Source organism: Leucoraja erinacea, unplaced genomic scaffold, assembly GCF_028641065.1.
Source record: "Leucoraja erinacea ecotype New England unplaced genomic scaffold, Leri_hhj_1 Leri_248S, whole genome shotgun sequence".
Classification (NCBI taxonomy): domain Eukaryota; kingdom Metazoa; phylum Chordata; class Chondrichthyes; order Rajiformes; family Rajidae; genus Leucoraja; species Leucoraja erinaceus.
The window spans coordinates 32,501-59,782 of record NW_026576149.1 but is presented as its reverse complement, the minus strand read 5'-3'; the positions used below and the strand labels follow the sequence as shown (position 1 = coordinate 59,782).

General features: G+C 51.6%; 1 protein-coding gene across 1 annotated transcript in view; it reads right to left on the bottom strand.

Annotated features, from left to right (window-relative positions):
- Positions 1 to 27,282, bottom strand: part of wdr17 (WD repeat domain 17) — a 76,359-nt gene that overhangs the window by 42,265 nt on the left and 6,812 nt on the right. The window contains 11 exon segments of the mRNA XM_055666355.1: positions 299 to 448; positions 4,680 to 4,882; positions 5,810 to 5,974; positions 6,804 to 6,890; positions 11,022 to 11,104; positions 15,861 to 15,952; positions 17,177 to 17,345; positions 19,004 to 19,191; positions 20,760 to 20,882; positions 24,837 to 25,088; positions 26,605 to 26,835. Of these exon segments, the coding sequence (XP_055522330.1) occupies positions 299 to 448; positions 4,680 to 4,882; positions 5,810 to 5,974; positions 6,804 to 6,890; positions 11,022 to 11,104; positions 15,861 to 15,952; positions 17,177 to 17,345; positions 19,004 to 19,191; positions 20,760 to 20,882; positions 24,837 to 25,088; positions 26,605 to 26,835 (1,743 nt within the window).

Below are 27,282 nucleotides of genomic sequence, written 5' to 3'. Positions count from 1 at the left end.
AGATCAGCCATGATTGAATGGCGGAGTAAACTCGATGGGCTGAATGGCCTAATTCTACTCCTATCACTTATGAACTTAAAATACCCGTTGATTTGGCCTCCACGGCGTAGTGGTAATGAATTCCACAGATTCACCACCCTCTGGCTAAAGAAATTCCTTCTGATCTTCATTGTAAAAGTATTGTGGTGCTTGCCCACCCACTGGTGGAACCATCCATGGTGAGTATATGGAGAGTACCGGTGCTGGGGGCTGGATTACAGATGGCGTGGTGACTGCACGCTGGGAGAGATGTACTTACCGATGTTGCCGATGATATCCTCCCAATGCTGCTGGGCCACGATGTTTATTTGTAGCGGAGAGACGAGTGGAGTTAATGACCACAGCCGCACGGTGGAGTCCCGGGAACAGGAGGCCATGGTGAATGGCCTGTTGTGGTGGCAGGTCAGGCCTGGGTGAGGGATGAGGCGCGTGTCATTTACAGCAGAGATTCACTATTAAAGCCCCCATCACTGGAGACCGCTCATGAACAGGGCAAATTACCCCGTAACAATTAATCTGCACTGCCTGAGCAGTCGTGTATTATACAGGGGAATCCTGACACAGAGACACAAGGAACTACAGGTGCTGGGATACGGAGCAAATGATTGAATGGCAGAGTAGACATGATGGGCTGAATAACCTAACTCTGCTGCTTGAATTAATGAACTTTCTTTGGGGTGGATGTGTCTCTAGCCTGGCTTGGGGAGGCTTCCGTCTGAACCTGACCATAACAATTCTGGTCCAAACCATGCTCCACAGCAGCATTGCCCAGAGGTGGGGAGCAGCTGCTAGTGTGACCACCCTAATAACCCCAGTCGACCAGTACTTGCCTGCGTAGGAACCCACCCAGAGGCTTGTCGATCAGTCGGTGTAACGGGGAGGGAGCTGGAGACGAGCGACGTGAGGAGCAAGGGCCGGGGGGAGGGTGAACCGGGGTAATGTCTCCAGTGGCCTTCACGGTCGGCTGCAGGAGGAGCCCCCATGTCACAAAGATGGCCGGGCGAGGAGAGGAGAGGAGAGGGACGTCGGTTCATGGGAACTGCTCCAGGATATCGAGCGAGCGGGCCGACCAGACTTTGAATAATTGCGGCAAAAAGGTTGGTGCCTGCATATGTAATATATGCAAAACGAATTCCACTGTGCAGTTGCATATGTGACCATTGACCAATTGACCATTGAACCATTGACCATTGACCTTTGACCATCGACCATTGACCACTGAAAATTGGACCATTGAACCATCGACCATTGACCATTGAACCATTGACCAATGACCATTGACCATCGACCATTGACCACTGAAAATTGGACCATTGACCATTGAACCATTGACCATTGAACCATTGAATCATTGACCATTGAACCATTGACCATTGAACCATTGAACAAAGCACAAAGTGCTGGATGGACCCAACATGTCAGGCAGCGTCTATGGAGGGAATGGACAGATAATGTTTTGGGACAGTTGCTAATAAGGCAATGATATATCTAGCGGAGATATGGGACAGAATTATTAGAAAGGAGATGGATAATATTATTTAATCCATTCAAAATAAACATTACATTCCTGATATGTGAATGTATACTTGTCATTAATAATTGACCACAATTTGACTGCAAACAGCAAAATTCATTTGCTTTCACTAAACATATGTACCATTGGATCATTTCCATGAACAGAGATTTCTAATCGACTCTTGGCCAATTTTACATTCATTGAGATAAGTCCAAAAATAAACAGTCAATGTTTATACTCATTCATGAGTAATATCTTCTACAAACTGCAGCAGTGAATTAAAAACACCTTTCATAGCAGAAGGGTCAGAAGGAGCGGCACGGTGGTGCAGCTGTAGAGTTGCTGCCTCACAGCGCCAGAGACCCGGGTTCGATCCTGACTATGTGTGCTGTCTGTATAGAGTTTGTACGTTCTCCCTGTGACCTGCATGGGCTTTCTCCAGGTGACCCAGTTTCCTCCCACATACCAAAGACGTACAGGATTGTAGGTTAAATGTCTTTAGTAAAATTGTCCTTAGTGTGTAGAATGGAACCAGTGTGTACATATGCCAGTACGGACGCAGTAAGCTGAAGGGTCTGTTTCCGCGTTAAATTGTGAAGCTAAACATTTCATTTGGACAGGGACATGGATAGGACAGATTTAGAGGGATATATGGGCCAAACTCGGGCAAGTGGGACAAATGTGGATGGGGCATGTTGGTCGGCGTGGGCATGTTGGTCGGAGTGGGCATGTTGGTCGGCGTGGGCATGTTGGTCAGTGTGGGCGTGTTGGTCGGCATGGGCATGTTGGTGGGTGGGAAGGGGCGTGTTGGTCGGTGTGGGCATGTTGGTCGGTGTGGGCATGTTGGTCGGTGTGGGCATGTTGGTCGGTGTGGGCATGTTGGTCGGTGTGGGCATGTTGGTCGGTGTGGGCATGTTGGTCGTGTGGTGGGCATGTTGGTCGGTGTGGGCAAGTTGGTTGGTGTGGGCAAGTTGGTCAGGGTGGGCATGTTGGGGTGGTGTGGGCATGTGGGTGGGATAGGGGGTGTTGTTCGGGTGTGGGCATGTTGGTCGGTGTGGGCATGTTGGTTGGTGTGGGCATGTTGGTGGGATGAGGCATGTTGGTCGGTTGTGGGCATGTTGTTCGGCGTGGGCATGTGGATGGGATGGTGAGTGTTGGTTGGTGTGGGCATGTGGGTGGGGTGGGGTGGTGTTGGTCGGTGTGGGTATGTGGGTGGGATGGGACATGTTGGTTGGTGTGGGCATGTTGGTCGGTGTGGGCATGTTGGTCGGGTGTGGGCGTGTTGGTCGGTGTGGGCGTGGTTGGTCGTGTGTGGGCGTGTTGGTCGGTGTGGGCATGTAGCTCGGCGTGGGCATGTTGGTCGGCGTGGGCGTGTTGGTCGGCGTGGGCGTGTTGGTCGGTGTGGGCATGTAGCTCGGCGTGGGCATGTTGCTCGGCGTGGGCATGTTGGTGGGATGGGGCATGTTGGTCGGCGTGGGCACGTTGGTCGGTGGGCATGAAGGTCGGGGTGGGCATGTTGGTCGGCGTGGGCATGTTGGTCGGCGTGGGCATGTTGGTGGGATGGGGCATGTTGCTCGGTGTGGGCATGTTGGTGGGATGGGGCATGTTGCTGGATGGGGCATGTTGGTGGACGGGCATGTTGGTCGGTTTGGGTATGTTGGTCGGCGTGGGTATGTTGGTCGGCGTGGTCATGTTGCTCGGTCGGTGTGGGCATGTTGGTCGGCGTGGGCATGTTGGTCGGCGTGGGTAAGTTGGTTGGCATGGGTATGTTGGTCGGTGTGGGCAATTTGGTCGGTGTGGGCATGTTGATCGGTGTGGACAAGTTGGTTGGTGTGGGCGTTGTTGATCGGGGTGGGCATGTTGGTCGGTGTGGGCATGTTGGTCAGCGTGGGTATGTTGGTCGGCGTGGGCATGTTGGTCGGTGTGGGCATGTTGGTCAGCGTGGGTGTGTGGGGCGGCGTGGGCATGTTGCTCGGTGTGGGCATGTTGGTGGGATGGGGCACGTTGCTGGATGGGGCATGTTGGTGGACGGGCGTGTTGATCGGCGTGGGCAAGCTGGTGGGTGTGGGCATGGTGGGCGGTGTGGTCGTGTTGGTCGGTGTGGTCATGTTGGTCGGGTGTGGGCATGTTGGTCGGTGTGGGACTAATGCCGATGCGGCATGTTTGTCGGGGTGGGACTAGTGTAGATGGGGCATGTTGGTCGGGGTGGGCATGTTGGTCGGCGTGGGCAAGTTGGTTGGAGTGGCCATGTTGGTCGGCATGGGCATGTGGGTGGGAAGGGGCGTGTTGGTCGGTGTGGGCATGTTGGTCGGTGGTGGGCGTGTTGGTCGGTGTGGGCATGTTGGTCGGTGTGGGCATGTTGGTCGGTGTGGGCAACATGTTGGTCGGTGTGGGCATGTTGGTCGGTGTGGGCATGTTGGTCGGTGTGGGCATGTTGGTCGGTGTGGGCAAGTTGGCCGGTGTGGGCAAGTCGGTGTGGGCAAGTTGGTCGGTGTGGGCAAGTTGGTCGGTGTGGGCATGTTGGTCGGTGTGGGCATGTTGGTCGGTGTGGGCAAGTTGGTCGGTGTGGGCATGTTGGTCGGCGTGGGCAAGTTGGTTGGCATGGGTAAGTTGGTCGGTGTGTGGGCATGTTGGTCGGCGTGGGCATGTTGAACTAAACGTGCTTTATGTCTCGATGACACCTAATTTCCATAAGTTCATGACATTGGAGCAGAATAAGGCCATTCGGCCCATTGATTATACTCCACCATTCAATTATGGCTGATCTATTTTCGCTCTCTACCACCTTCTCCTGCCTATTCCTCATATCTTTTGACATATTTAGTTTCGAGATACAAATCAGAAACAGGCCCTTTGGCCCATCGAGTCCGCACTGACCAGCCATCCCCGCACACCAGTTCTATCCCACACATGAGGGACAACTTAATAAAAAGTAAATCGACTGACAAACCTGCACGTTTTTGGAGTGTGGAAGGAAACTGGAGCTCCAGGAGAAAACCCACTCAGGTCACAGGCAGAATGTGCAAACTCCGTACAGACAGCAGGTGTCGTCGGGATGGAGCCCGGGTGTGTGGCGCTGCATTGATGCGGTGACGCGGGTTGTGAACGGCCGGCATTGCCTTACCGTAGACGTCAGCACCATGATCGTACACCGTGTCCAGGCAGGTTCCATCCCTGGTGTCCCACACACGGATCGTGTAGTCCCAGCTTCCCGAGATCAAGAGGTACGGGACCTCCGGGTTCCACAGTAGACCCCGCACTGGTGCCTTGTGTCCACTCAGGATGTTGATGCAGGCATCCTGCGTGTAGTCCCATATCCGCACCGTGCTGTGGGGAAACAGACCGACCGCCCTCAGAGTTGGCACCAAACCCCTACCTGACAGAACCCAGCTCAGCCCGCTCAAATAGTGCTGGAGTAACTCAGCGGGTCAGGCAGCAGCTGTGGAGAACATGGATAGGTGACGTTTCACAGAGTGCTGGAGTAACTCAGCGGGTCAGGCAGCATCTGTGGAGAACATGGATAGGTGACGTTTCACAGAGTGCTGGAATAACTCAGTGGGTCAGGCAGCATCTGTGGAGAACATGGATAGGTGACGTTTCACAGAGTGCTGGAGTAACTCAGCGGGTCAGGCAGCATCAGTGGAGGCGGAAACTCTACCGCTGCCCCACCGTGAATAAAGCAAGGAGTTGTCAGAGCCTCTTTGTGCCGGACTATGTGGAAGGTGGAAATTGTGGACGCAGCCCAGACCATCACACAAGCCAATTTCCCTTCCATTGACTCCATCTACACCTCACGCTGCCTCGGCAAGGCCAGCAGCATAATTAAGGACCAGTCGCACCCCGGCTACTTCCTCTTTTCCCCTCTCCCATCGGGCAAGAGGTACAGAAGTGTGAAAACGCACACCTCCAGATTCAGGGACAGTTTCTTCCCAGCTGTTATCAGGCAACTGAACCATCGTACCACAATCAGAGAGCAGTGCTGAACTACTATCTACCTCATTGGTGATCCTCGGACTATCTTTGATCGGACTTTACTGGCTTTACCTTGCACCACACGTTATTCCCTTATCATGTATCTGTACACTGTGGACGGCTCGATAGTAATCATGCATTGTCTTTCCGCTGGCTGGTCAGCACGCAACAAAAGCTTTTCACTGTACCTCGGTACACGTGACTATATACTGAAGTGAAGAGGTTTGTGCATGGGCTATCTGGGACGATAGGTCTGTAGGTGTCGCGGTGAAACAGCGATACCTGTCATCGGAACCGCTGCAGAGAATGCCCTCCCTCAGCGGCGACCACCTGACATGGAACACCTTGGCCGTGTGTCCTGTGAAGACCTTCAAAGGCTGGTCCGAACTGGTGGCCAAGTAGTAAACACGAACATTCTTGTCTTCACAGCCGGTGGCAATCATATCTCTGCAAGGAAGAAAACATGTGACCAGTATAAAAAATGAGTTAAGACCAAAGTTGGACCCTTGAAGACTGAAATAGGTGAATTTATTATGGGAAACAAGGAAATGGCAGACTAGTTGAACAGGTACTTTGGTACTTCAGCCCAACTAACCCACACCCACCAACATGCTCCATCTACACTAGTCCCACCTGCCCGCATTTGGCCCATATCCCTCCAAACCTGTCCTATCCGTGTACCCGTCTAGTTGTTTTGTTAAATGTTGCTCAACTACCTCCTCCGGCAGCTCGTTCCATACACCCACCACACTTTGTGTAAAAAGGTTGCACCTCAGATTCCTATTAAATCTATCCCCCCATCACCTTAAACCTATGTCCTCTGGTCCTTGATTCACCTACTCTGGGCAAGAGACTCTGTGCATCTACCTGATCTATTCCTCTCGTGATTTTATTCACCTCTATAAGATCACCCCTCATCCTCCTGCACTCCAAGGAATAACACCCATCCTACTCAACCTCTCTCTGTAGCTCACACCCTCTAGTCCTGGCAACATCCTCGTAAATCTTTGTACCCTTTCCAGCTTGACAACATCTTTCCTGTAACATGGTGCCCAGAACTGAACACAATACTCTAAATATGGCCTCACCAACATCTGATACAACTGCAACATGACCTCCCAACTGCTACACTCAATACATGGCTGATGAAGGCCAAAGTGCCTGTACTAGATCCCTCTGATATATTCACCAACTAAGAGACAGATTTGACAGCAGCAAAGTGTAGGCAGTCCAAGGCTGGAATCAATGCGTGTTCCTGATAGAAGGATGGACTTACTTATTGTTCTGGCTCCAGTCACATCCGAAGACTGCCGCTGGGTGTTTGTATTTGTGCAGAACCTTCCCATCGATAGTCCGAATAATGCTGTAATGGACAACAAGTCAACAGTAATTGGCCAACAGTCACCCAGACAACCTATCAACACAGCAAGGCCGGCACAGCGGTAGAGTTGCTGCCTTACAGCGCTTTCAGCGCCAGAGACACCGGTTCGATCCTGACCACGGGTGCAGTCTGTACGGAGTTTGTACGTTCTCCCCGTCACCTGCGTGGGGTTTCTCCAAGATCTTCGGTTTCCTCCCGCACTCAGGTTTGTAGGTTAATTGACGTTGGCATAAATGTAAAATTGTCCCCAGTGTGTGTAGGATAGTGTTAGTGTGCAGGGATCACTGGTCGGTGCGGACTCGCTGGGCTGAAGGGCCTGTTTCCATGCTGTATCTCTAAACTATACTAAAACCTTCAAGACTCAGACCTATCTGGCCATCTCCCTCCATCACACTCGAGAAAACCATCCTGACCAGCGCCTTCTAGAGCTCCAGCATTACATCCCTGTTTCTGTATACAAGCCCTCTCAAAATAAATGCTAGCATTGTATGCGCCCTCCTTACCACCGATTCAACTTGCAAATTAACCTTTTGTGAATCCTGCACCAGCTCCCAAATCCTTTTGCTTGTCCAATTTCAGGATTATTTCCCCATTTAGAAAATAGTCTACACCTTTATTCCTACGACCAAAATGCATGACTCCACACTTTGCTCCACTATATTCCATCTGCCACTTCCACTCTCCCAACATCTCCAAGTCCTTCTGCAGTCCCTGCTTTCTCCACACTACCTGCCCCTCCACCTCCACCTCTACTGTTTGTCATTGGGGCAAGTAAGCTGGAAGAGAGATGGGGCAGGTCCAGGTCTGGCAAGAGATATGTGGACACAGGTGAGGAGGGAGGGGTGAGTTTTGATCGAAGAACATTAGCTACTCTCCTGTCTTCTGTGACCTCACCTGTGGTTAGAGAAGACACCAAGATCTTCATCAAGGCTCCTGCAATCTCCTCTCTTGCCTCACTCAGTCACCTGGGATAAATCCCATCAGGTCCTGGGATACTTTTCCCTGCCATGTAGGGGAAGTTGAGGTCTATAAAACCACATGAGGCAGATAGTATTTTTCCAAAACTAGACGGCATGGGTTTAATGTGTGGGAAGGAACTGCAGATGCTGGTAGACACAAAAGGCTGGAGTAACTCAGTGGGACTGGCAACATCTCTGGAGAGAAGGAATGGGCGATGTTTCAGGTCGAGACAGGTCTGGAGCAGGGCCTGGGTCTAAGATAGGTTCAAGCATTTATAGGGGACCATGTGGAGGGTAAAGATTCAATAGGAACCCGAGGGGAAACCTTTTCACACAGAGGTGGTGGGTGTATGGGACGAGCTGCCAGTGGAGGTAGTTGAGGCAAATACTATAATAATATTTAAAAGATACTTTAAAAGTAGGGACATGTGTAAAATGTGGGCAGGTGGTTCTAGTGTAGATGGGGCATCTTGGCATGGACAAGTTAGGCAGAAGGGAATGTTTTTGTGCTTCTGTGTTTTATGTCTATCCATGGAGATAAATTTAAACTGCTCCAATCTATTTTAAAAGAAGAGAGAATTGATTTTTAGTTTTTTCTTTATATATATTGACATGGAAATCCATTTAAATTTTTTTCTGGCAATTATTCCACATTTCATCGATTTCTATTTTCAGCTTTGGAAGCAGCTTAATGGCTGTGGAGCCAGATAATTTATCAATGACACCAGCTGTGAAGTCTTTCTGTAACCAGGTCAGAATATCAATGGGGAATATGCGTAAATCAATAAAGTGTATTTGCTTCAACATATTCTGCATTCAGACATGACCTGATGTGTGGTACCCGCCCTTTGTTCAATCATTGCATTACACGCCCCAACCCTGTCATCTCTGAGTGTTAACGGCCTGTCCCACTGACGGAACCTTTCAGCTACTGTCTTCCACCTTCAAGCTCGAGGGCACCTGCCTGGAAAACCTCGAGTTAGATCGTCCGTCAGCGATGAAACTGCAAGCCAGATCAACTGACCGCACACAAACACACACAAACGCATCGCAAAGCCAGGGGGCCAGGGAAAGCGGGGGAGCGCTGTCTGAAATTCACACTCGCGATGAACAGGAAGGTAAAAGATGGCTGGCACAGTTACGGTAAGCTCTTTAGAGAGCGTGGAGGGAGGAAGGGGGAGGGGGAAGAGAGGGGGAAGAGAAGGGGGGGAAAGAGAAGGGGGGGAAGAGAAGGGGGGAAAGAGAAGGGGGGGAAAGAGAAGGGGGGGGAAGAGAAGGGGGGAGAGAAGGGGGGGAGAGAAGGGGGGGAAGAGAAGGGGGGGAGAGAAGGGGGGGGGAGAGAAGGGGGGGAAGAGAAGGGGGGGGAAGAGAAGGGGGGGGGGAAGAGAAGGGGGGGGAAGAGAAGGGGGGGGGAGAGAAGGGGGGGGAAGAGAGGGGGGGGAAGAGAGGGGGGGGAAGAGAAGGGGGGGAAGAGAAGGGGGCGGGAAGAGAAGGGGGGAGAAGAGGGGGGGAGAGAAGGGGGGGGGAGAAGGGGGGGGAGAAGGGGGGGAGAAGGGGGGGAGAAGGGGGAAGGAGAAGGGGGGAGAAGGGGGAAGGAGAAGGGGGAAGGAGAAGGGGGGGAGAAGGGGGAAGGAGAAGGGGGAAGGAGAAGGGGGAAGGAGAAGGGGGGGAAGAGAGAAGGGGGGGAAGGAGAAGGGGGGGAAGGGGGGGAGAAGGGGGGGGGGAAAGAGAAGGGGGGGGAAGAGAAGGGGGGGGAAAGAGAAGGGGGGGGGGGTTGGGAAGGGGGGGGGGTTGGAGAAGGGGGGATGGAAGGGGAGAAGGGGAGAAGGGGAGGGGAGAGAAACTTTTAAGAAGCCAGACAACTTTTAATGAAGTTTAGCGTACATTTAACGCTACCTTTTTCTCTCAACAAGCTTTACCTTCGACTACCTTTGGTTGCCCTTGACTACCTACGATAGCATTACGACCTACTACGACCTACCTCAACTAAACCTACGAATAAAAAAGTATCGATTTTTTCCATGGCGACCTTTTTTTACTCGCGGGCATTTTTCAGCATGTTGATAAAAATGCCGCGACCTAGCTGATGCCTCGAGTACACGGGAACTACTCTCGAGCATGAAGGAGAGTTACAAAGACCTTCTAGGACCTTGTGTCGACAATGCTGTAAGTGTGAGTCGAGGGCAAACTCTTCTAAACTCTCGAATTAGGTCGCCGCAGTGGGACAGCCCTTTAAGGCGGGTTGAAGTGTATGAAGAAGAGCATGTTCTTTCTATTTTCCAAATTTCTGTTGTTTTTACCCTTCGACATCTCTAGTCTCCTTCTCCCCTGAAACATAGAAACATAGAAAATAGTTGCAGGAGGAGGCCATTCGGCCCTTCGAGCCAGCACCGCCATCTATTGTGATCTTGGCTGATCGTCCCCAATCAATAACCCGTGATTGCCTTCTCCCCATATCCCTTGATTCCACTAGCCCCTAGAGCTATATCTAACTCTCTCTTAAATCCATCCAGTGACTTCACAGAGGTGAAGAACTCAGCATTTGGTACAGGTACATTTGGTATCATAAGTGACAGGAGCACAATTAGGCCATTTGGCCCATCAAGTCTACCCCGTCATTCTGTCATGGCTGATCCATCTCTCCCTCTCAACCCCATTCTCCTGCCTTCTCCCCATAACCCCTGACACCCGCACTAATCAACAATCTGTCAGTCACTGCCTTAAAAATATCCACTGACTTGTGGCCTCCACATCCTTCAGTGGCAATGAATCCCACAGATTCACCGCCCTCTGACTAAAAAATATCATCCTCATCTTTCTAAAGGTACTTCCTTTAATTCTGAGGCTGTGGCCTCTGGTCCTAGACTCTCCCACTAGTGGAAACATCTTCTCCACATCCACTCTATCCAGGCCTTTCACTATTCGGTGAAGTTTCAATGAGGTCCCGCCTCATCCTTCTAAACTCCAGCGAGTACAGGCCCAGTGCTGTAAAACACTCATTATATGTTAAGCCAATCCTTCCTGACGTTGGGCGGAAGGGCCTGTTTCCACGCTGTATGACTGTATACCTCTGTGGCGATGTGTGCGTTCTGTCCACCTCCTGGTTCTACACACTACTGGCCATGGAGTACCTGCACGCGGAGGGTACACTCACCAGAAGCCGTCTCCACTGCACGTCGCAATCCTCTTCGAGTCTTTGTGGCTCCAAGCAATGCAGAAGATGCCATTTTTCCCATGCTGCAAGGATGGACAGGAGATTAACAGATTACTACAGCCTCTACACTGACACTAACGGCTGGCACGGTGATGCAGCGGTAGAGTTGCTGCCTCACAGCGCCAGTGACCCAGGTTCCATCCTGACTACGGGTGCTGTCTGTACGGAGTTTGTACGTTCTCCCCGTGACCTGCGTGGGTTTTCTCCGGGTGCTCCGGTTTCCTCCCACACTCCAAAGACGTACAGGTTTGTAGGTTAATTGGCTTAGTGTAATTGTAAATTGTCCCTTGTGTGTGTAGGATAGTGTTAGTGTGCGGGGATCGCTGGTTGGTGCGGACTCGGTGGGCCAAAGGGCCTGTTTTCGCGCTGTATCTCTAAAATAAACTAAAAAGTGAACTCAGACATTGAAACAAAATACAGCACATTCTCATGATGATATTGATTTGCAAAGGTGAAGATCTTCCTCTCATGGCTGATTCAGAGGCAGCGCTGGAATGGACTCACTCATAACCCTGGTTGGGGAATGGACACACCTCTCCATTACTGAAGGATATTAGTGGGGGGGAAACCATTTAATAGGAATCTGAAGGGCAACTTTTCCACACAGAGGGTGTATGGAACGAGCTGCCGGAGGGGGTAGTTGAGGCTGAGACTATCCTATTGTTTAAGTTAGACAGGTACATGGATAGGACAGGTTTGGAGAGCACCCGCTGAGTTTCTCCAGCACTTTTGTCTACCTTCGATTTTCCAGCATCTGCAGTCCCTTCTTGAACACAGGTTTGGAGAGATATGGGCCAAACACAGCTAAATGGGACTTGCGTAGCTGGGACATGTTAGTCGGCATGGGCAAGGTGGGCTGAAGGGCCTGTTTCCATGCTGTGTCATTCTATAACAAGTTTAGGTTTATTATTGGCACGTGTACCGAGGTACAGTGAATGGCTTGGTTTAGCGTGCTATCCAATAATAATAATAATAATAATAATAATAATAATAATAATAATAATAAATGTTATAGTCATTGCACATTAGTGCAACGAGATTTGGTGTGCAGCTTCCATCCGCCATCATAACTTAAATAACTAATAACATTTAGATTTAGATACCCCGAGAACATGGTTTGTAAAAAGAACATTACAACAGTAAAATAGTCAAAACAGTTCAAACAGACTAAAGTGCAGATGTGTCTGTGTGTCATGACCATCCGAGGGAGACAGTCCAGGGGGGTGGGGGGCACTCAGCAGGGACGGTTCAGAGCCGCTATAGCTCTGGGAATGAAACTGTTCCTGAGTCTGGAGGTTCGGGCGTAGAAGGCCTTGTAACGTCTGCAGGAGGGAAGTAGTTCGAACAGTCCATTACAAGGGTGTGAGGAGTCTTTATGGATGCTGACGGCCTTCCTGAGGCACCGTGTGTGGTAGATGCCCTCCAAGGCTGGTAGCTGTGTCCCAATAATCTTCTGCGCTATGTGGACGACGCGCTGAAGAGCTCTCCTCTCCGCCTCCGTGCAGCTGAGATGCCACACAGAGATACCATACGTTAATATGCTCTCTGTGGTGCAGCGGTAGAAGGTTGTCAGCAGCTGTTGGGGCAGACCAGTCTTTTTTAATGTCCTCAGGAAGAACAGTCGTTGCTGTGCCTTCTTGACCAGCGCAGCGGTGTTGGTGGATCATGTGAGGTCCTCTGAGATGTGAGTGCCCAGAAACTTAAAGCTGGACACTCTCTCCCCGTAAATGGAGATTGGGGTGTATTCTCCATTATGTGACCTCCTGAAGTCAATAATCAGCTCCTTGGTCTTGGAGGTGTTTAGTGACAAGTTGTTACGTGAGCACCAGTCCGCCAGGTTCTGCACCTCTGCTCTGTATTTTGTATCAGATCTACCATACATAGGTCTACCATATCTACCATATGGTAGATCTACCATACCAATCTATCAATCAGAGCTACCACACATAGATGCAAAGTTCAAACTTGTTTAAATAGGTGGAGCAAAGGGGCAGATACAGGGTGCAGAATATAGTTCTCAGCATTGTGGCGCATCAGTTCCAGAGACAAAGTCCAATGTCCGCAATGGGGTAGAGGTGAATCGGACAGTACCCTAGCTTATGGAAGGACCGTTCAGAAGCCTGATAACAGAGGGGAAGAAGCTGTTCCTGAGTCTGGTGGTGCGCGCTTTCAAGCTTCTGTACCTTCTGCCGGACGGGAGCGGGGAGAACCAGGAATGACCGGGGTGGGACAAGTCTTTAATTATGTTGGCTGCTTTCCTGAGGCATCTGCAGTGTCACTGGATACATGGTGAATGCCCTCAATTGCCCGAGGGAGTTGGTGCATTCTTGGCTGTTACTTCAGTGCAGTTGTTCCACATTAATGTTCCATATTCCATTATCTCACTACTGCACTATATTTGTTATTAATTCAGCTTTTTTTCCCCCATTATGTACAATGTTTACATATTCACATATTCTGTTGTGCTGCAGCAAGTGAGAATTTCATTGTCCCATCCGGAACATATGACAATAAAGGAATGAGGAGTAAGCCATTCAGAACGGAGATGAGGAAACACTATTTTGCAGAGACAGTGAGTCTGTGGCATTCTCTACCTCAGAGGGCGGTGGAGGCCGGTTCTCTGGTTGCTTTCAAGAGAGAGCTAGATAGGGCTCTTGAAGATAGCAGAGTCAGGGGATATGGGGAGAAGGCAGGAACGGGGTACTGATTGTGGATGATCAGCCATGATCTCATTGAATGGCAGTGCTGGCTCGAAGGGCCGAATGGCCTACTCCTGCACCTATTGTCTATTGACTAAAACACTCTTGACTCCAATGCCATGTCACAGCAGTCTCTGGCAATTTCACGATTCATCATCGCTGGTCCTCGTTTCATATTCCAGTTTTTATCATATGACATGGACTTCAATTCCCCAGTCGCTACATGTGATTTGAAGTTGTGTCGCTGAGTATTAGCGTAGCCAACTAACCAGGTTCAACCGTGCCAAGGTAATCAGAAGCAGCTCTTTGTGACGGGGTTGGCTGCGAATCTAAATCACTCCTCATTAATATTTGCTGCCAATTATTCACCAATGTGTTTCTATGTTTTATTTAATAAAATAGATAAATGTATCAGTTGAGTTTATTGTCACGTGTACCGAGGTACAGTGACAAGCTTTTGTTGTGCGCTAATCAGTCAGCAGAAAGACAATACATGATTACAATCGAGCCCTTAACAGTGTACAGACGCAGGATAAGGGAATAAAGTTTAGTGCAAGGTAAAGCCACCAAAGTCCATTCAAAGATAGTCCGAGGGTCACCAATAAGGTAGATAGTAGTTCAGGACTGGTTGTGGTAGGATGGTTCAGTTGCCTGATAACAGCTGGGAAGAAACTGTTCCTGAATCTGGAGGTGTGCGTTTTCACACTTCTGTACCTCTTGCCCGATGGGAGAGGGGAGAAGAGGAAGTGGCCAGGGTGCGACTGGTCCTTGATGATGCCTCTGGCCTTGCCGAGGCAGCGTGAGGTGTAGATGGAGTCAATGGAAGGGAGTTTGGAAGGACCTTGCCAGAGGACTACCACAAACCTTTTCACCCTTTAAATTTGATGGTCACTCTCAGCTGGCAACGTCTGGAAGGGCAGAGCGGTCTTGAACCCTCTTAGAGACCCTCAGACTATCTTTGATTGGACTTTACTGCCTGTACCTTGCACTAAACGTTATTCCCTTATCATGTGTCTGTACACTGTGAACGGCTCGATTGTAATCATGTACAGTCTTTCTGCTGACTGGTTAGCATGCAACAAAAGCTTTTCACTGTACCTCGGTACACGTGACAATAAACTAAACTGAACTAGCTCCTGTTCTAGCCACAAAGTGCCGGAGGAACTCAGTGGGTCAGGCAGCATCTGTGGAGGGATTGAACAGGCAACATTTCAGGTCGGGATCCTTCTCCAGACTGATGGCAGTGGCGGGGAGAAAACTGGGAAAAGGAGGTGGGGGTTGGGCAAAGCCTGACGAGTGATAGGTGGATGTAGGTAGGGAGCAGTGATGAGCAGATGGGTGGTGTACGTGACAAAGGCTGGTGGTGAAAAGGAGTCAGATACGGAGAGAAGTAAAATGTAAAGCCTAAGAGAGGGAGGGATGTGGGGACTCGGGGATGGGAGATGAGTGTAGAGGAGCAGGGTGACTGGGGAGACAGGTGGGAGATGGTGGGAGAAATGTCTGGACACTGGGATGGATGGGGAAGTGGGCAGGGAAGACTTGTTTGGTCTGACATGTCACAAGGCCTCCACGACTACTCATCATTATTTGATATCAATCAGCATTCACAAGGACAGGACAGGTTTAGAGGAATAAGAGGGGCAAAACACACAGGGACTAGTGTAGATGGGGAATCTTGGTCAGTGTGGGCAGATTGGGCCGAAGGGCCTGTTTCCATGCTGTGTGATGGAGGTCTCGGTGGCGCAGCAGTAGAGTTGCTGCCTCACAGCGAATGCAGCGCCGGAGACCCAGGTTCGATCCCGACTACGGGTGCTGTCTGTACGGAGTTTGTGCGTTCTCCCCGTGACCTGCGTGGGTTTTCTCCGAGATCTTCGGTTTCCTCCCACACTCCAAAGGCGTGCAGGTTTGTAGGTTAATTGGCTTGGTGAATGTAAAATTTGGCTCGAGTGGGTGTAGGATAGTGTTAATGTGCGGGGATCGCTGGTCGGCACGGACCCGGTGGGCCGAAGGGCCTGTTTCCGCGCCGTATCGCTAAACATGACTCTAGGATACAAAGGGGGAGATACAAGCCAGCACTGACCTCATTGAAGCGAGCAATGGTCTTCCCTTTGACCACGTCCCAGATGAAGGCTCCGTTACGAGAGGTCGCCCCTGCTATACAGTTCAGGTCTCCTGGGAGAGAAGGCCAACATTAAAGTCCGAGTGAGGTTGAGATGTCCCTCACACTCACACGTTTCACAAGGCCGACAGAGGTTTAAAATAAATGTGCGAGTGATGACAGGAATTACTCTCTGAAACGTTAGTCCTGTATCTGACTCAACCCATAAACCTTATTCCCTCCAAACATTATCATGTATGTATCTGTACACTGTGGACGGCTGGCTCCATTGTAATCATGTATTGTCTTTCTGCTGACTGGACAGCATGCAACACGCATCTGTACCTCGGTACACGTGACAATAAACTAAACTGATTTAACACCTTTACTGACATTTGGGTATGCAGGGAAGATTGTGCATAGTTCACAGACACATAGAAAAATAGGTGCAGGAGTAGGCCATTCGGCCCTTCGAGCCAGCACCGCCATTTAAGTTGATCATGGCTGATCATCTAAAATCAGTACCCTTTATTCCACTAGCCCCAAGAGCAAAATCAAACTCTCCCTTGAACGTTCATAAGTTGCAGGAGCAGCACTAGGCCATTCGGCCCATCAAGTCATGTGCACCTCAATGAGGTCACCTTTCAGCCTCCAACACTCCAAACTAAACAGTGCCAGCCTGTCCACCTCTCCCCCGCAACTCAAGCCCAGGCACGTTCACGTTCTTAAGTGATAGGAACAGAATAAGTCCATTCGGCCCATCGTATCTACCCCACCATTCAATCATGGCTGATTTATCTCTCCCTCCCAACCCCATTCTCCTGCCTTCTCCACAAAACCCCTGACACCCGCACTAATCAAGAATCTGTCAATTTCTGCCTTAAAAATATCCATTGACTTGGCCTCCACCGCCATCTGTGGCAAAGAATTTCACAGATTCACCACCCTCTGACGAAAGAAACTCTTCCTCATCTCCTTACTAAAGGAACGTCCTTTAATTCTGACGTTGTGCCCTCTAGTCCTGGACTCTCCCACTAGTGGAAACATCCTCTCCACATCCACTCTATCCAGGCCTTTCACTATTCTGTACGTTTCAGTGAGGGTCCCCCCTCATCATTCTAAACTCCAGCAAGTACAGGCCCAGTACCATCAAACACTCATCACATGTTAATCCACTCATTCCCAGGATCAATCTCCATATACATGTGATATCCACAGTGTGTGCGCAGGCCACACTGCTCAGTCAGTGTACTTGGCATCAATGGGTACTTGGCATCAAAGCACCTGTGTGTCCTCACCTGGAGCCCAAGACAGGGAGTAGATGACTCCCTCATTACCAGGGGATGTGTAGACTGCTGTCAGGGTGTTGACATCCCACACTTTAATCGTTCCATCAAATGATGCGGTGGCCAGAAGATTGGGGTCATCTGGTTTGAACTTACAGTCGAAGATGGTTTCCACGTGACCCTTGGGGACAAGACCACAGAATATGTTTATGCATCTTTAGACTTCAGAGATACAGCGTAGAAACAGGCCCTTCGGCCCACTGAGTCCGCACCGACCAGCGATCACCCCATATACTAACACTATCCCACACACCAGCGGCAATTTACAGAAGTCAATTAACCTACAAACCCCTTACGCTTTTGGAGTGTGGGAGGAAACCGGAGCACCCAGAGGAAACCCACATGGTCACAAGGAGAACGTGCAAACTCCGTACAGACAGCTCCCGTAGTCTGGGTCTGTGGGGTTGCACCACTCTGATGACCTTTACCAGATACAACATGTTCAGAATCATTAGCCTGTTGAACAAAGCAACACCAGGGGAAGCTGAGCCTGGACAACACTCTCGCAGTGAAAGGCCTGGATAGTGGATGTGGGGACGATGCTTCCACTAGTCTAGGACCAGAGGTCGTAACCTCAGAATTAAAGGACGTAACTTTAGGCAAGAGACAATAGATGCAGGAGTAGGCCATTCGGCCCTTCGAGCCAGCACCGCCATTCAATGTGATCATGGCTGATCGTCCCCAATCAGTACCCCGTTCCTGCCTTCTCCCCTTATCCCCTGACTCCGCTATCTTTAAGAGCCCTATATAGCTCTCTCTTGAAAGTATCCAGAGAACCTGCCTCCACCACCCTCTGAGGCAGAGAATTCCACACTCACCACTCCCTGTGTGAAAAAGTGTTTCTTCATCTCTGTTCTAAATGGCTTACTCCTTATTCTTAAAGTGTGGCCCCTGGTTCTGGACTCCCCCAAAATCGGGAACATGTTTCCTGCCTCTAGCGTGTCCAAACACTTAATAATCTTATATGATTCAATGAGATACCCTCTCATCCTTCAGAATATACAAGACAACCGCTCCATTCTCTCAGCATATGACAGTCCCGCCATCCCGGGAATTAGCTTTGTGAACCTACGCTGCACTCCCTCATTAGCAAGGATGTCCTTCCTCAAATTTGGAGACCAAAACTGCACACAATACTCCAGGCGTTGTCTCACCAGGGCTCTGTACTACTGCAGAAGGACCTCTTTGCTCCTGTATTTGATTCCTCTAGTTATAAAGGCCAACATGCCATTCGCATTCTTCATTGCCTGCTGTACCAGCATACTTACTTTCAGTGACTGATGAACAAGGTCCCCCCAGATCTCGTTGTACTTCCCCTTTTCCCAACTTGACACCATTCAGATAATAATCTGCCTTCCTGTTTATGCCACTAACATGAATAACCTCACATTTATCCACATTAAACTGCATCTGCCATGCATCTGCCCTCTCACCCAACCTGTCCAAGTCGCCCTGCATCCTCATAGCATCCTCCTCACAGTTCACACTGCCACACAGCTTTGTGTCATCGCACCTTTAGAAAGGAGCTGAGGAGGAATTTCTTTCGTCAGAGGGTGGTGAATCTGTGGAATTCAGTGCCACAGACGGTTTATGGATATGTTTGGTGGAGATTGACAGATTCTTAATTAGTACGGGTGTCCAAGATTATGGGGAGAAGGCAGGAGAATGGGGTTGAGAGGGAGAGATTGATCAGCCATGATTGAGTGGCGGAGTAGACTTGATGGGCCGAATGGCCTAATTCTGCCCCTAGAACATATGAAGCAATGAAGAGCAGCCTACCAAGTCCCTGAGGAAGGTCCACTTTTTGGCTCCCATGTCGTACAGGCCGACACCTCCATCCATAAAGCAACAAACGGCGTGGCCCGGGGGCAGGGAGAAGGCTTGGTTCTGGGAGAGGGTGGGGGGAGGAATGGCCTCGCTGGTCGATGACGTGTGCTGGCTCCGGGACGGCGAATGAGCAGAGTAACCTGTGGAGGAGAAACAGGAGATCGTCAGCACGGCACAGTGGTGCAGCGGGTAGTGTTGCTGCCTCACAGCGCCAGAGACCCGCGTTCCATCCCGGCTACGGGCGCTGTCTGTACGGAGTTTGTACGCTCTCCCCGTGACCGCGTGGGTTTGCTCCAAGATCGTTGATAAAGTTGTAAATTGTCTCTAGTTTGTAGGATAGTGTTAGTGCACGGGGTGATTGCTAGTCAGTGCAGAATCAGTGGGCCGAAGGGCCTGTTTGTACGCTGTCCCTCTAAAGCCTAAAGTAAAGTCTAAAGATGAGAGGGCAGAACATTTAAAGTGGATTTGTGGGGAGAGGTTTTTTTTTTTTTTACACAGAGGGGAATGGGTGCCTGGAACACGCTGCCGGGGGTGGTGGTGTAGGCAGATACGATAGTGGTGTAAGAGGCATTTGCATAGACACATGGATATGCAGGGAATGGCGGGTTATGGATCACGTGCAGGCAGAGAGTAGTGGAACTTGGCATCGTGTACAGAATAGACATTGTGGGCTGAAGGGCCTGATCCCGTGCTGGACTGTTCTGTTGTATTTGTAATTTTGGACCTTGTACATTTTCATTGATAACACGCACGGTGGTGCAGCGGTAGAGTTGCTGCCTCACAGCGCCAGAGACCCGGGTTCCATCCTGAGGTTTTTCTCTAAACTAAACTCTGTCGTTACAGAGTTTGTACGTTCTCCCCGTGACCCGCGTGGGTTTTCTCCGGGTGCACCAGTTTCCTCCCACGTTCCAAAGACATGCAGGTTTGTAGGTAAATTGGCTTGGTATGAATGTAAAATTGTCCCTAGTTTGTGTAGTATAGTGTTAATTTGCGGGGATCGCTGGTCAGCGCGGCATCCGTGGGCATTCGCGGAAATCGTTTTTAAAACATGGGGAGGGAACACATTGAGGCCTGACATCTAGAACAGGGGTCGGCAACCCACGGTCCACGGGCCCTGAAATCATCCGGCCCGCAGGCGTATTTTTGTTCAATTAGTTTCCGTGACCTGGGAACTGTTGCCAGTCCCAGGGTGTGGGAGATTGCAACCTTCACCTGTTTCGACGAATGCAATCAATCCGGCGTGCACAATCAAATAAGATCAATTAGAGCAGGTTGTCCTACAACTTTAGGCTGCGCATGCCGTACACAAGAAGCCAGACCTGAGGCACGTAGACGACCTGGAAACTGCTGGTCCTTTGGCCCACCGTGTCTGCGCCGACCAGCAATCGCCCCGTACACTTGCACCACCCGACACACTGGGGACAATTTACAATTTACCAAACCACTTAACCTACAAACCTGCAGGTCTTTGGAATGTGGGGTAGGCGAGCCCACCTGGGCACTATGGGGGGGGGGGGGGGGGGGGGGGGACAGGACAAAGGGGGGGGGGGGGATTGTCTTCCATCTCTCAAAACATGGGTGGAAAGGATCCCCCCCCCCCCCCCCACCACCCGCAGGATTTCCGACCGTGCGTTTTGCGCGCTGTATCTCTAAACTAAACTAAAGCCCAGCCCTGGGCAGAGAGGTGATGTCTCCGATGGCCACCTACACGATTGCTTTGGTGATGAGCTGAGCACGTGCAGGGCGTGGAAGCCCGTCTTCTTCAGCTTGAAGTTGTCGATCGGTGTTGTCCTGGAAACGTTCCAGATGCGCAGCACTCCCACCTGGGAATCTGCGGATCAGAGAGAGCGAGAGTGGGATCACTCAATATCACACGCACATGCACGCCCACACGCACACGCACACACGGATGCACACGCGGACGCACGCACACACGCACACGTGCACACACGGACGTACGCACGCACACACACACGCACACACACACACTCACTCACGCACTCACACGAGCCCACACACACGCAGACATACACACACTCACACACACACACACACGCGCGCACACGCACACAACCACGCGCGCACACATTTGCGTGCGCACACACACAGACACACACACACGCACGCACACACATGCTCGCACACTCACACACACTCACACGCACACGCACAGGGGCCTCGAGCTCCTCCCTCCCAGGAGCCAAACCAGCCACTCACCAAACCATGTGGACATACACAACATACAGCCGTTCAGAAGATAGACACAAAAACCTGGAGAAACTCAGCGGCTCAGACAGCATCCCTGAAGTCTTGAGAAGGGTCTCGACCCAAAACGTCACCCATTCCATCTCTCTGCAGTCTGATCCGTTGAGTTACTCCAGCGTTTTGTGTCTTTGGTTTGAACCAGCATCTGCAGTTCCTTCCTACACATACATTAGTTTCAGTTTAGTTTATAGTCACGTGTACCGAGGTACAGTGAAAAGCTTTTGTTGCGTGCTGACCAGTCATCAGAAAGACAATACATGATTACAATCGACCCATTCACGGTGTACAGAAAAATGATAAGGGAATAACGTTTAATGCAAGGTAAAGCCAGCAAAGTCCGATCAAGGATAGTCTGAGGGTCACCAATGAGGTAGATAGTAGTTCGGGACAGCTGTGAATAGTGAAAGGCTTGGATAGAGTAGATGTTGAGAAGATGTTTCGACTAATGGGAGAGCGTAGGAATAGAGGCCACAGCCTCAGAATAAAAGGACGCAGCTTAACAAAGGTGATCACAAGGGTGGTGAATCTGTGGAATTCATCGCCACAGACGGCCGTGGTGGTAAAGTCAATGGGTATTTTTAAGGTGGAGAGTGTCCGATTTTTGATTAATACGGGTGTCAGGGGTCATGGGGAGAAGGCAGAGAATGGGGTTGAGAGGGAAAGATAGATCATCCATGATTAAATGGTGCATTTATGATGGGCCGAATGGTCTAATTCCGCTCCTATCACTTATGAACCCCTTTGGCCTAACTCGTCCATGCTGACCAAGATGCCCCATTTACACTAGACCCATTTGTCTGCCTTTGGCCCATATCCCTCTAAACCTGTCTATCCATGTACCTGTCCAAGTGTCAAAAGATGCCGGAACTGCCTCCTCTGGCAGCTCATTCCATGCACTCACCATCATCAGTGCGAAAAAGCTGCTTCTCAGGTTCCTAGTAAATCTTTCCCCCCTCCCCTTAAACCCATGTCCTCTGGTTCTTGATTCCCCTACTCTGGGTAAAAGACCCATAAGTGATAAGGGCTGACTTGGGCCATTCGGCCCATCAAGTCTACTCCACCATTCAATCATGGCTGATCTATCTCTCCCTCTTAACCCCATTCTCCTGCCTTCTCCCCATAACTCCTAACACCCGTATTGATCAAGAATCTATCTATCTCTGCCTTAAAATGACTCAATGACTTGGCCTCCACAGCAGTCTGTGGCAATGAATTCCACAGATTCACCACCATCTGACTAAGGAAATTCCTACTCATCTCCTTCGTAGAAGAACATCCTTTTATTCTGACCCTGTGACCTCTGGTCCTACAGTAGATTCTCCCCCTCATGGAAACACCCTATCCACATCCACTCTATCCAAGCCCCTGAAGATGTGGGCCCTCACCATATCCTGGAGCAGTGTGGCGCTATGTCCACTGGCCCTACCTCTGGTCAGGAACACGCTGGGCAGACTGGGCACCCAGGCCAGGCACATGGAGCCTTGACCACTGGTGTGGGGCATTGACCACTGGTGTGGGGCACTGACCACTGGTGTGGGGCATTGACCACTGGTGTGGGGCATTGACCACTGGTGTGGGGCATTGACCACTGGTGTGGGGCGCTGTGTCCACTGGTGTGGGGCACTGACCACTGGTGTGGGGCACTGTCCACTGGCGTGTGGCATTGACCACTGGTGTGGGGCATTGACCACTGGTGTGGGGCATTGACCACTGGTGTGGGGCACTGTGTCCACTGGTGTGGGGCATTGACCACTGGTGTGGGGCATTGACCACTGGTGTGGGGCACTGTGTCCACTGGTGTGGGGCATTGACCACTGGTGTGGGGCATTGACCACTGGTGTGGGGCATTGACCACTGGTGTGGGGCACTGTGTCCACTGGTGTGGGGCATTGACCACTGGTGTGGGGCATTGACACTGGTGCGGGTCATTGACCACTGGTGTGGGGGCACTGACCACTGGTGTGGAGCGCTGTGTCCACTGGCGTGGAGCGCTGTGTCCACTGGTGTGGGGCACTGACCACTGGTGTGGGTCGCTGTGTCCACTGGTGTGAGGGGGTGAGCTCCTGACTTTTAATTGCAGATCACTGACGCCATTCTTTTATATAGATATTTTACATAGACTATCCATTCTATTATCAGGTCGCTGTGTCCACTGGTGTGAGGCGCTGACCACTGGTGTGGGGCGCTGACCACTGGTGTGGGGCGCTGACCACTGGTGTGGGGCATTGACCACTGGTGTGGGGCATTGACCACTGGCGTGGGGCATTGACCACTGGTGTGGGGCATTGACCACTGGTGTGGGGCATTGACCACTGGTGTGGGGCGCTGACCACTGGTGTGGGGCATTGACCACTGGGTGTGGGGCATTGACCACTGGCGTGGGGCATTGACCACTGGTGTGGGGCATTGACCACTGGTGTGGGGCACTGACCACTGGTGTGGGGCACTGTGTCCATTGGTGTAGGGCGCTGTGTCCATTGGTGTGGGGCATTGATCACTGGTGTGGGGCATTGACCACTGGTGTGGGGCATTGACCACTGATGTGGGGCATTAACCACTGGGGTGGGGCACTGTGTCCACTGGTGTGGGGCATTGACCACTGGTGTGGGGCGTTCACCAATGGTGTGGGGCTGTGTCCACTGGTGTGGGGCATTGATCACTGGTGTGGGGCATTGACCACTGGTGTGGGGCATTGATCACTGGTGTGGGGCGCTGTCCACTGGTGTGGGGCATTGACCACTGGTGTGGGGCATTGACCACTGGTGTGGGGCATTGACCACTGGTGTGGGGCGCTGACCCCTGGTGTGGGGCATTGACCACTGGTGTGGGGCATTGACCACTGGTGTGGGGCATTGACCACTGGTGTGGGGCGCTGTGTCCACTGGTGTGGGGCATTGACCACTGGTGTGGGGCATGGACCACTGGTGTGGGGCGCTGTGTCCACTGGTGTGGGGCATTGACCACTGGTGTGGGGCATTGACCACTGGTGTGGGGCATTGACCACTGGTGTGGGGGCATTGACCACTGGTGTGGGGCATTGACCACTGGTGTGGGGCATTGACCACTGGTGTGGGGCATTGACCACTGGTGTGGCGCTGTGTTCACTGGTGTGGGGCATTGACCACTGGTGTGGGGCATTGACCACTGGTGTGGGGCTGTGTCCACTGGTGTGGTGCATTGACCACTGGTGTGGGGCATTGACCACTGGTGTGGGGCACTGTGTCCACTGGTGTGGGGCATTGACCACTGGTGTGGCGGTCTCTGTCCACTGGTGTGGGGCATTGACCACTGGTGTGGGGCGCTGTGTCCACTGGTGTGGGACGCTGTGTCCACTGGTGTGCATTGACCACTGGTGTGGGCATTGACCACTGGTGTGGGGCATTGACCACTGGTGTGGGGCATTGTCCACTGGCGTGGGGCATTGACCACTGGTGTGGGGCATTGACCACTGGTGTGGGGCGCTGTGTCCACTGGTGTGGGGCATTGACCACTGGTGTGGGGCTGTGTCCACTGGCCCTACCTCCGGTCAGGAACATCCCCGGAGCACTGGGCACCCAGGCCAGGCACTGTACGGAGGCAGCAGCACTGGGCAGGCAGAAGGTGGTGATGCAGGATAGTGACTGGGAATCGACCAGGCGGATGCCATTGTGCAGGTTGGCCACCAGCAGGTAGTCGCTGGACAGCGGGTCCCACTCCAGCGCCGTGATGGGGTCCTCCTCATCCGTCCCCTCCAGGGACTCTGGACGCAGCACGTGCTTCTGGTTCTTGGTGCCTGGGCAGAGACAGACGCCAACACACCACGGGTCACCATGGTTCACTAGCGGTCACTACTGGTCACTACAGGTCACTACTGGTCACTATTGGTCACCACTGGTCACTACCGGTCACCACTGGTCACCACTAGTCACTAGCAGTCACTAGTGGTCACTACAGGTCACTACCGGTCACCACTGGTCACTACCGGTCACCACTGGTCACTACCGGTCACCACAGGTCACCACTACTCACTAGCGGTCACTACTGGTCACTATTGGTCACTACCGGTCACCACTGGTCACTACCGGTCACTACCGGTCACCACTAGCAGTCACTAGTGGTCACTAGTGGTCACCACAGGTCATTACCGGTCACTACTGGTCAGTACCGGTCACCACTGATCACTACCAGTCACTACTAGTCACTACTAGTCACTACCGGTCACCACTGATCACTACCGGTCACTACTAGTCACCACTGATCACTACCGGTCACTACCGGTCACTGCTAGTCACTACTGGTCACCACAGTTACGTTCAGGTTAGTTCATTGACACATAGTGTTTAGTCACTTGGTGTCACGGTGGCACAGCGGTAGAGTTGCTGCCTCACAGCGAATGCAGCGCTGGAGAACCGGGTTCGATCCTGACCACGGGTGCTGTCTGTATGGAGTTTACACGTTCTCCCCGTGACCTGCGTGGGTTTACGCTGAGATCTTCGGTTTCCTCCCACATTCAAACGCTGTACAGGTTCGTGGGTTACAAGGCTTGGTAAATGTAAAAATTGTCCCTAGTGGGTTAATGTGTGGGGATCGCTGGTCGGCGCGGACCCGGCGAGCCGAAGGACCTGTTTCCGCCCTGAATCTCTGAACTCAATATACTCAGTACAGTTAAATGCTTTTGTTACATGCTATCCAGTTAATATGTTCATAAGAGATAGGAGCAGAATTAGGCCATTCGGCCCATGAAGTCTGCTCTGCCATTCAATCATGGCAGATCTATCTTTCCCTCTCAACCCCATTCTCCTGCCTTCTCCCCTTAACCCCCGACACCCGTACTAATCAACAATCTGTCAATCTCCACAGCCGTCTGTGGCAATAAATTCCACAGATTCACCACCCTTTGACTAAAGAAACTGCTCCTCATCTCATTCCTAGAGGAACGTCCTTTAATTCTGAGGCTGCGACCTCTTGCCCCAGGCCCTCCCTATAGTGGAAACATCCTCCCCACATCCACACCACCCAAGCCTTTCACTATTTGTGAATCTCTGGATGAACCGGCAAGCCTGCACGTCTTTGGAGTGTGGGAGGAAACCGGAGCACCCGGAGAAAACCCACGCAGGTCTCGGGGAGAAGGTACAAACTCTGTACAGACAGCAACTGTAGTCAGGATGGAACCCAGGTCTCTGGCGCTGTGAGGCAGCAACTCTACCGCTGTGAGACAGCAGCTCTTCCTGCTGCACCACCATGCCGGTCTCCGTGCTAATTGACCAGGTGGTCTAGACATCGTGCATCAGCTGGCGCTAGGTACTCACCGGGCTGGAAGATGGAGAGGCTGCCGTCGGTGTGGCCGAACACCACCTTGCCCTTCTGCCTGGGGTGCCAGCGCAGGAGGCAGATGTCAGACAGGAAGCTGTGCGCCTCCTTGTGGACGGCCACGCCACTGTCCACTCCGGAGATGGTCCAGATGTAGAGAGGGCCGCGGTGGGACACAAAGGCCACCGCCTCCCCCGCGTTCCAGCACCAGCTGAGAGAGGCGGGTATCCCTGGGGAGAAAACACAACCGCTGAGTTACTCCAGCACTCAGTGAAACGTCACCTATCCATGTTCTCCACAGATGCTGCCTGACCCACTGAGTTACTCCAGCACTCTGTGAAATGTCACCTATCCATGTTCTCCACAGATGCTGCCTGATCCGCTGAGTTACTCCAGCACTCTGTGAAACGTCACCTATCCATGTTCTCCACAGATGCTGCCTGACCCGCTGAGTTACTCCAGCACTCTGTGAAATGTTACCTATCCATGTTCTCCACAGATGCTGCCTGACCCGCTGAGTTACTCCAGCACTGTGTTTTTGACACAGTGGCCATAGATACATAGACAATAGGTGCAGGAGTAGGCCATTAGGCCCTTTGAGCCAGCACCACCATTCAATGTGATCATGGCTGATCTTCCACAATCATGTACCCTGTTCCTGCCTTCTCCCCACATCC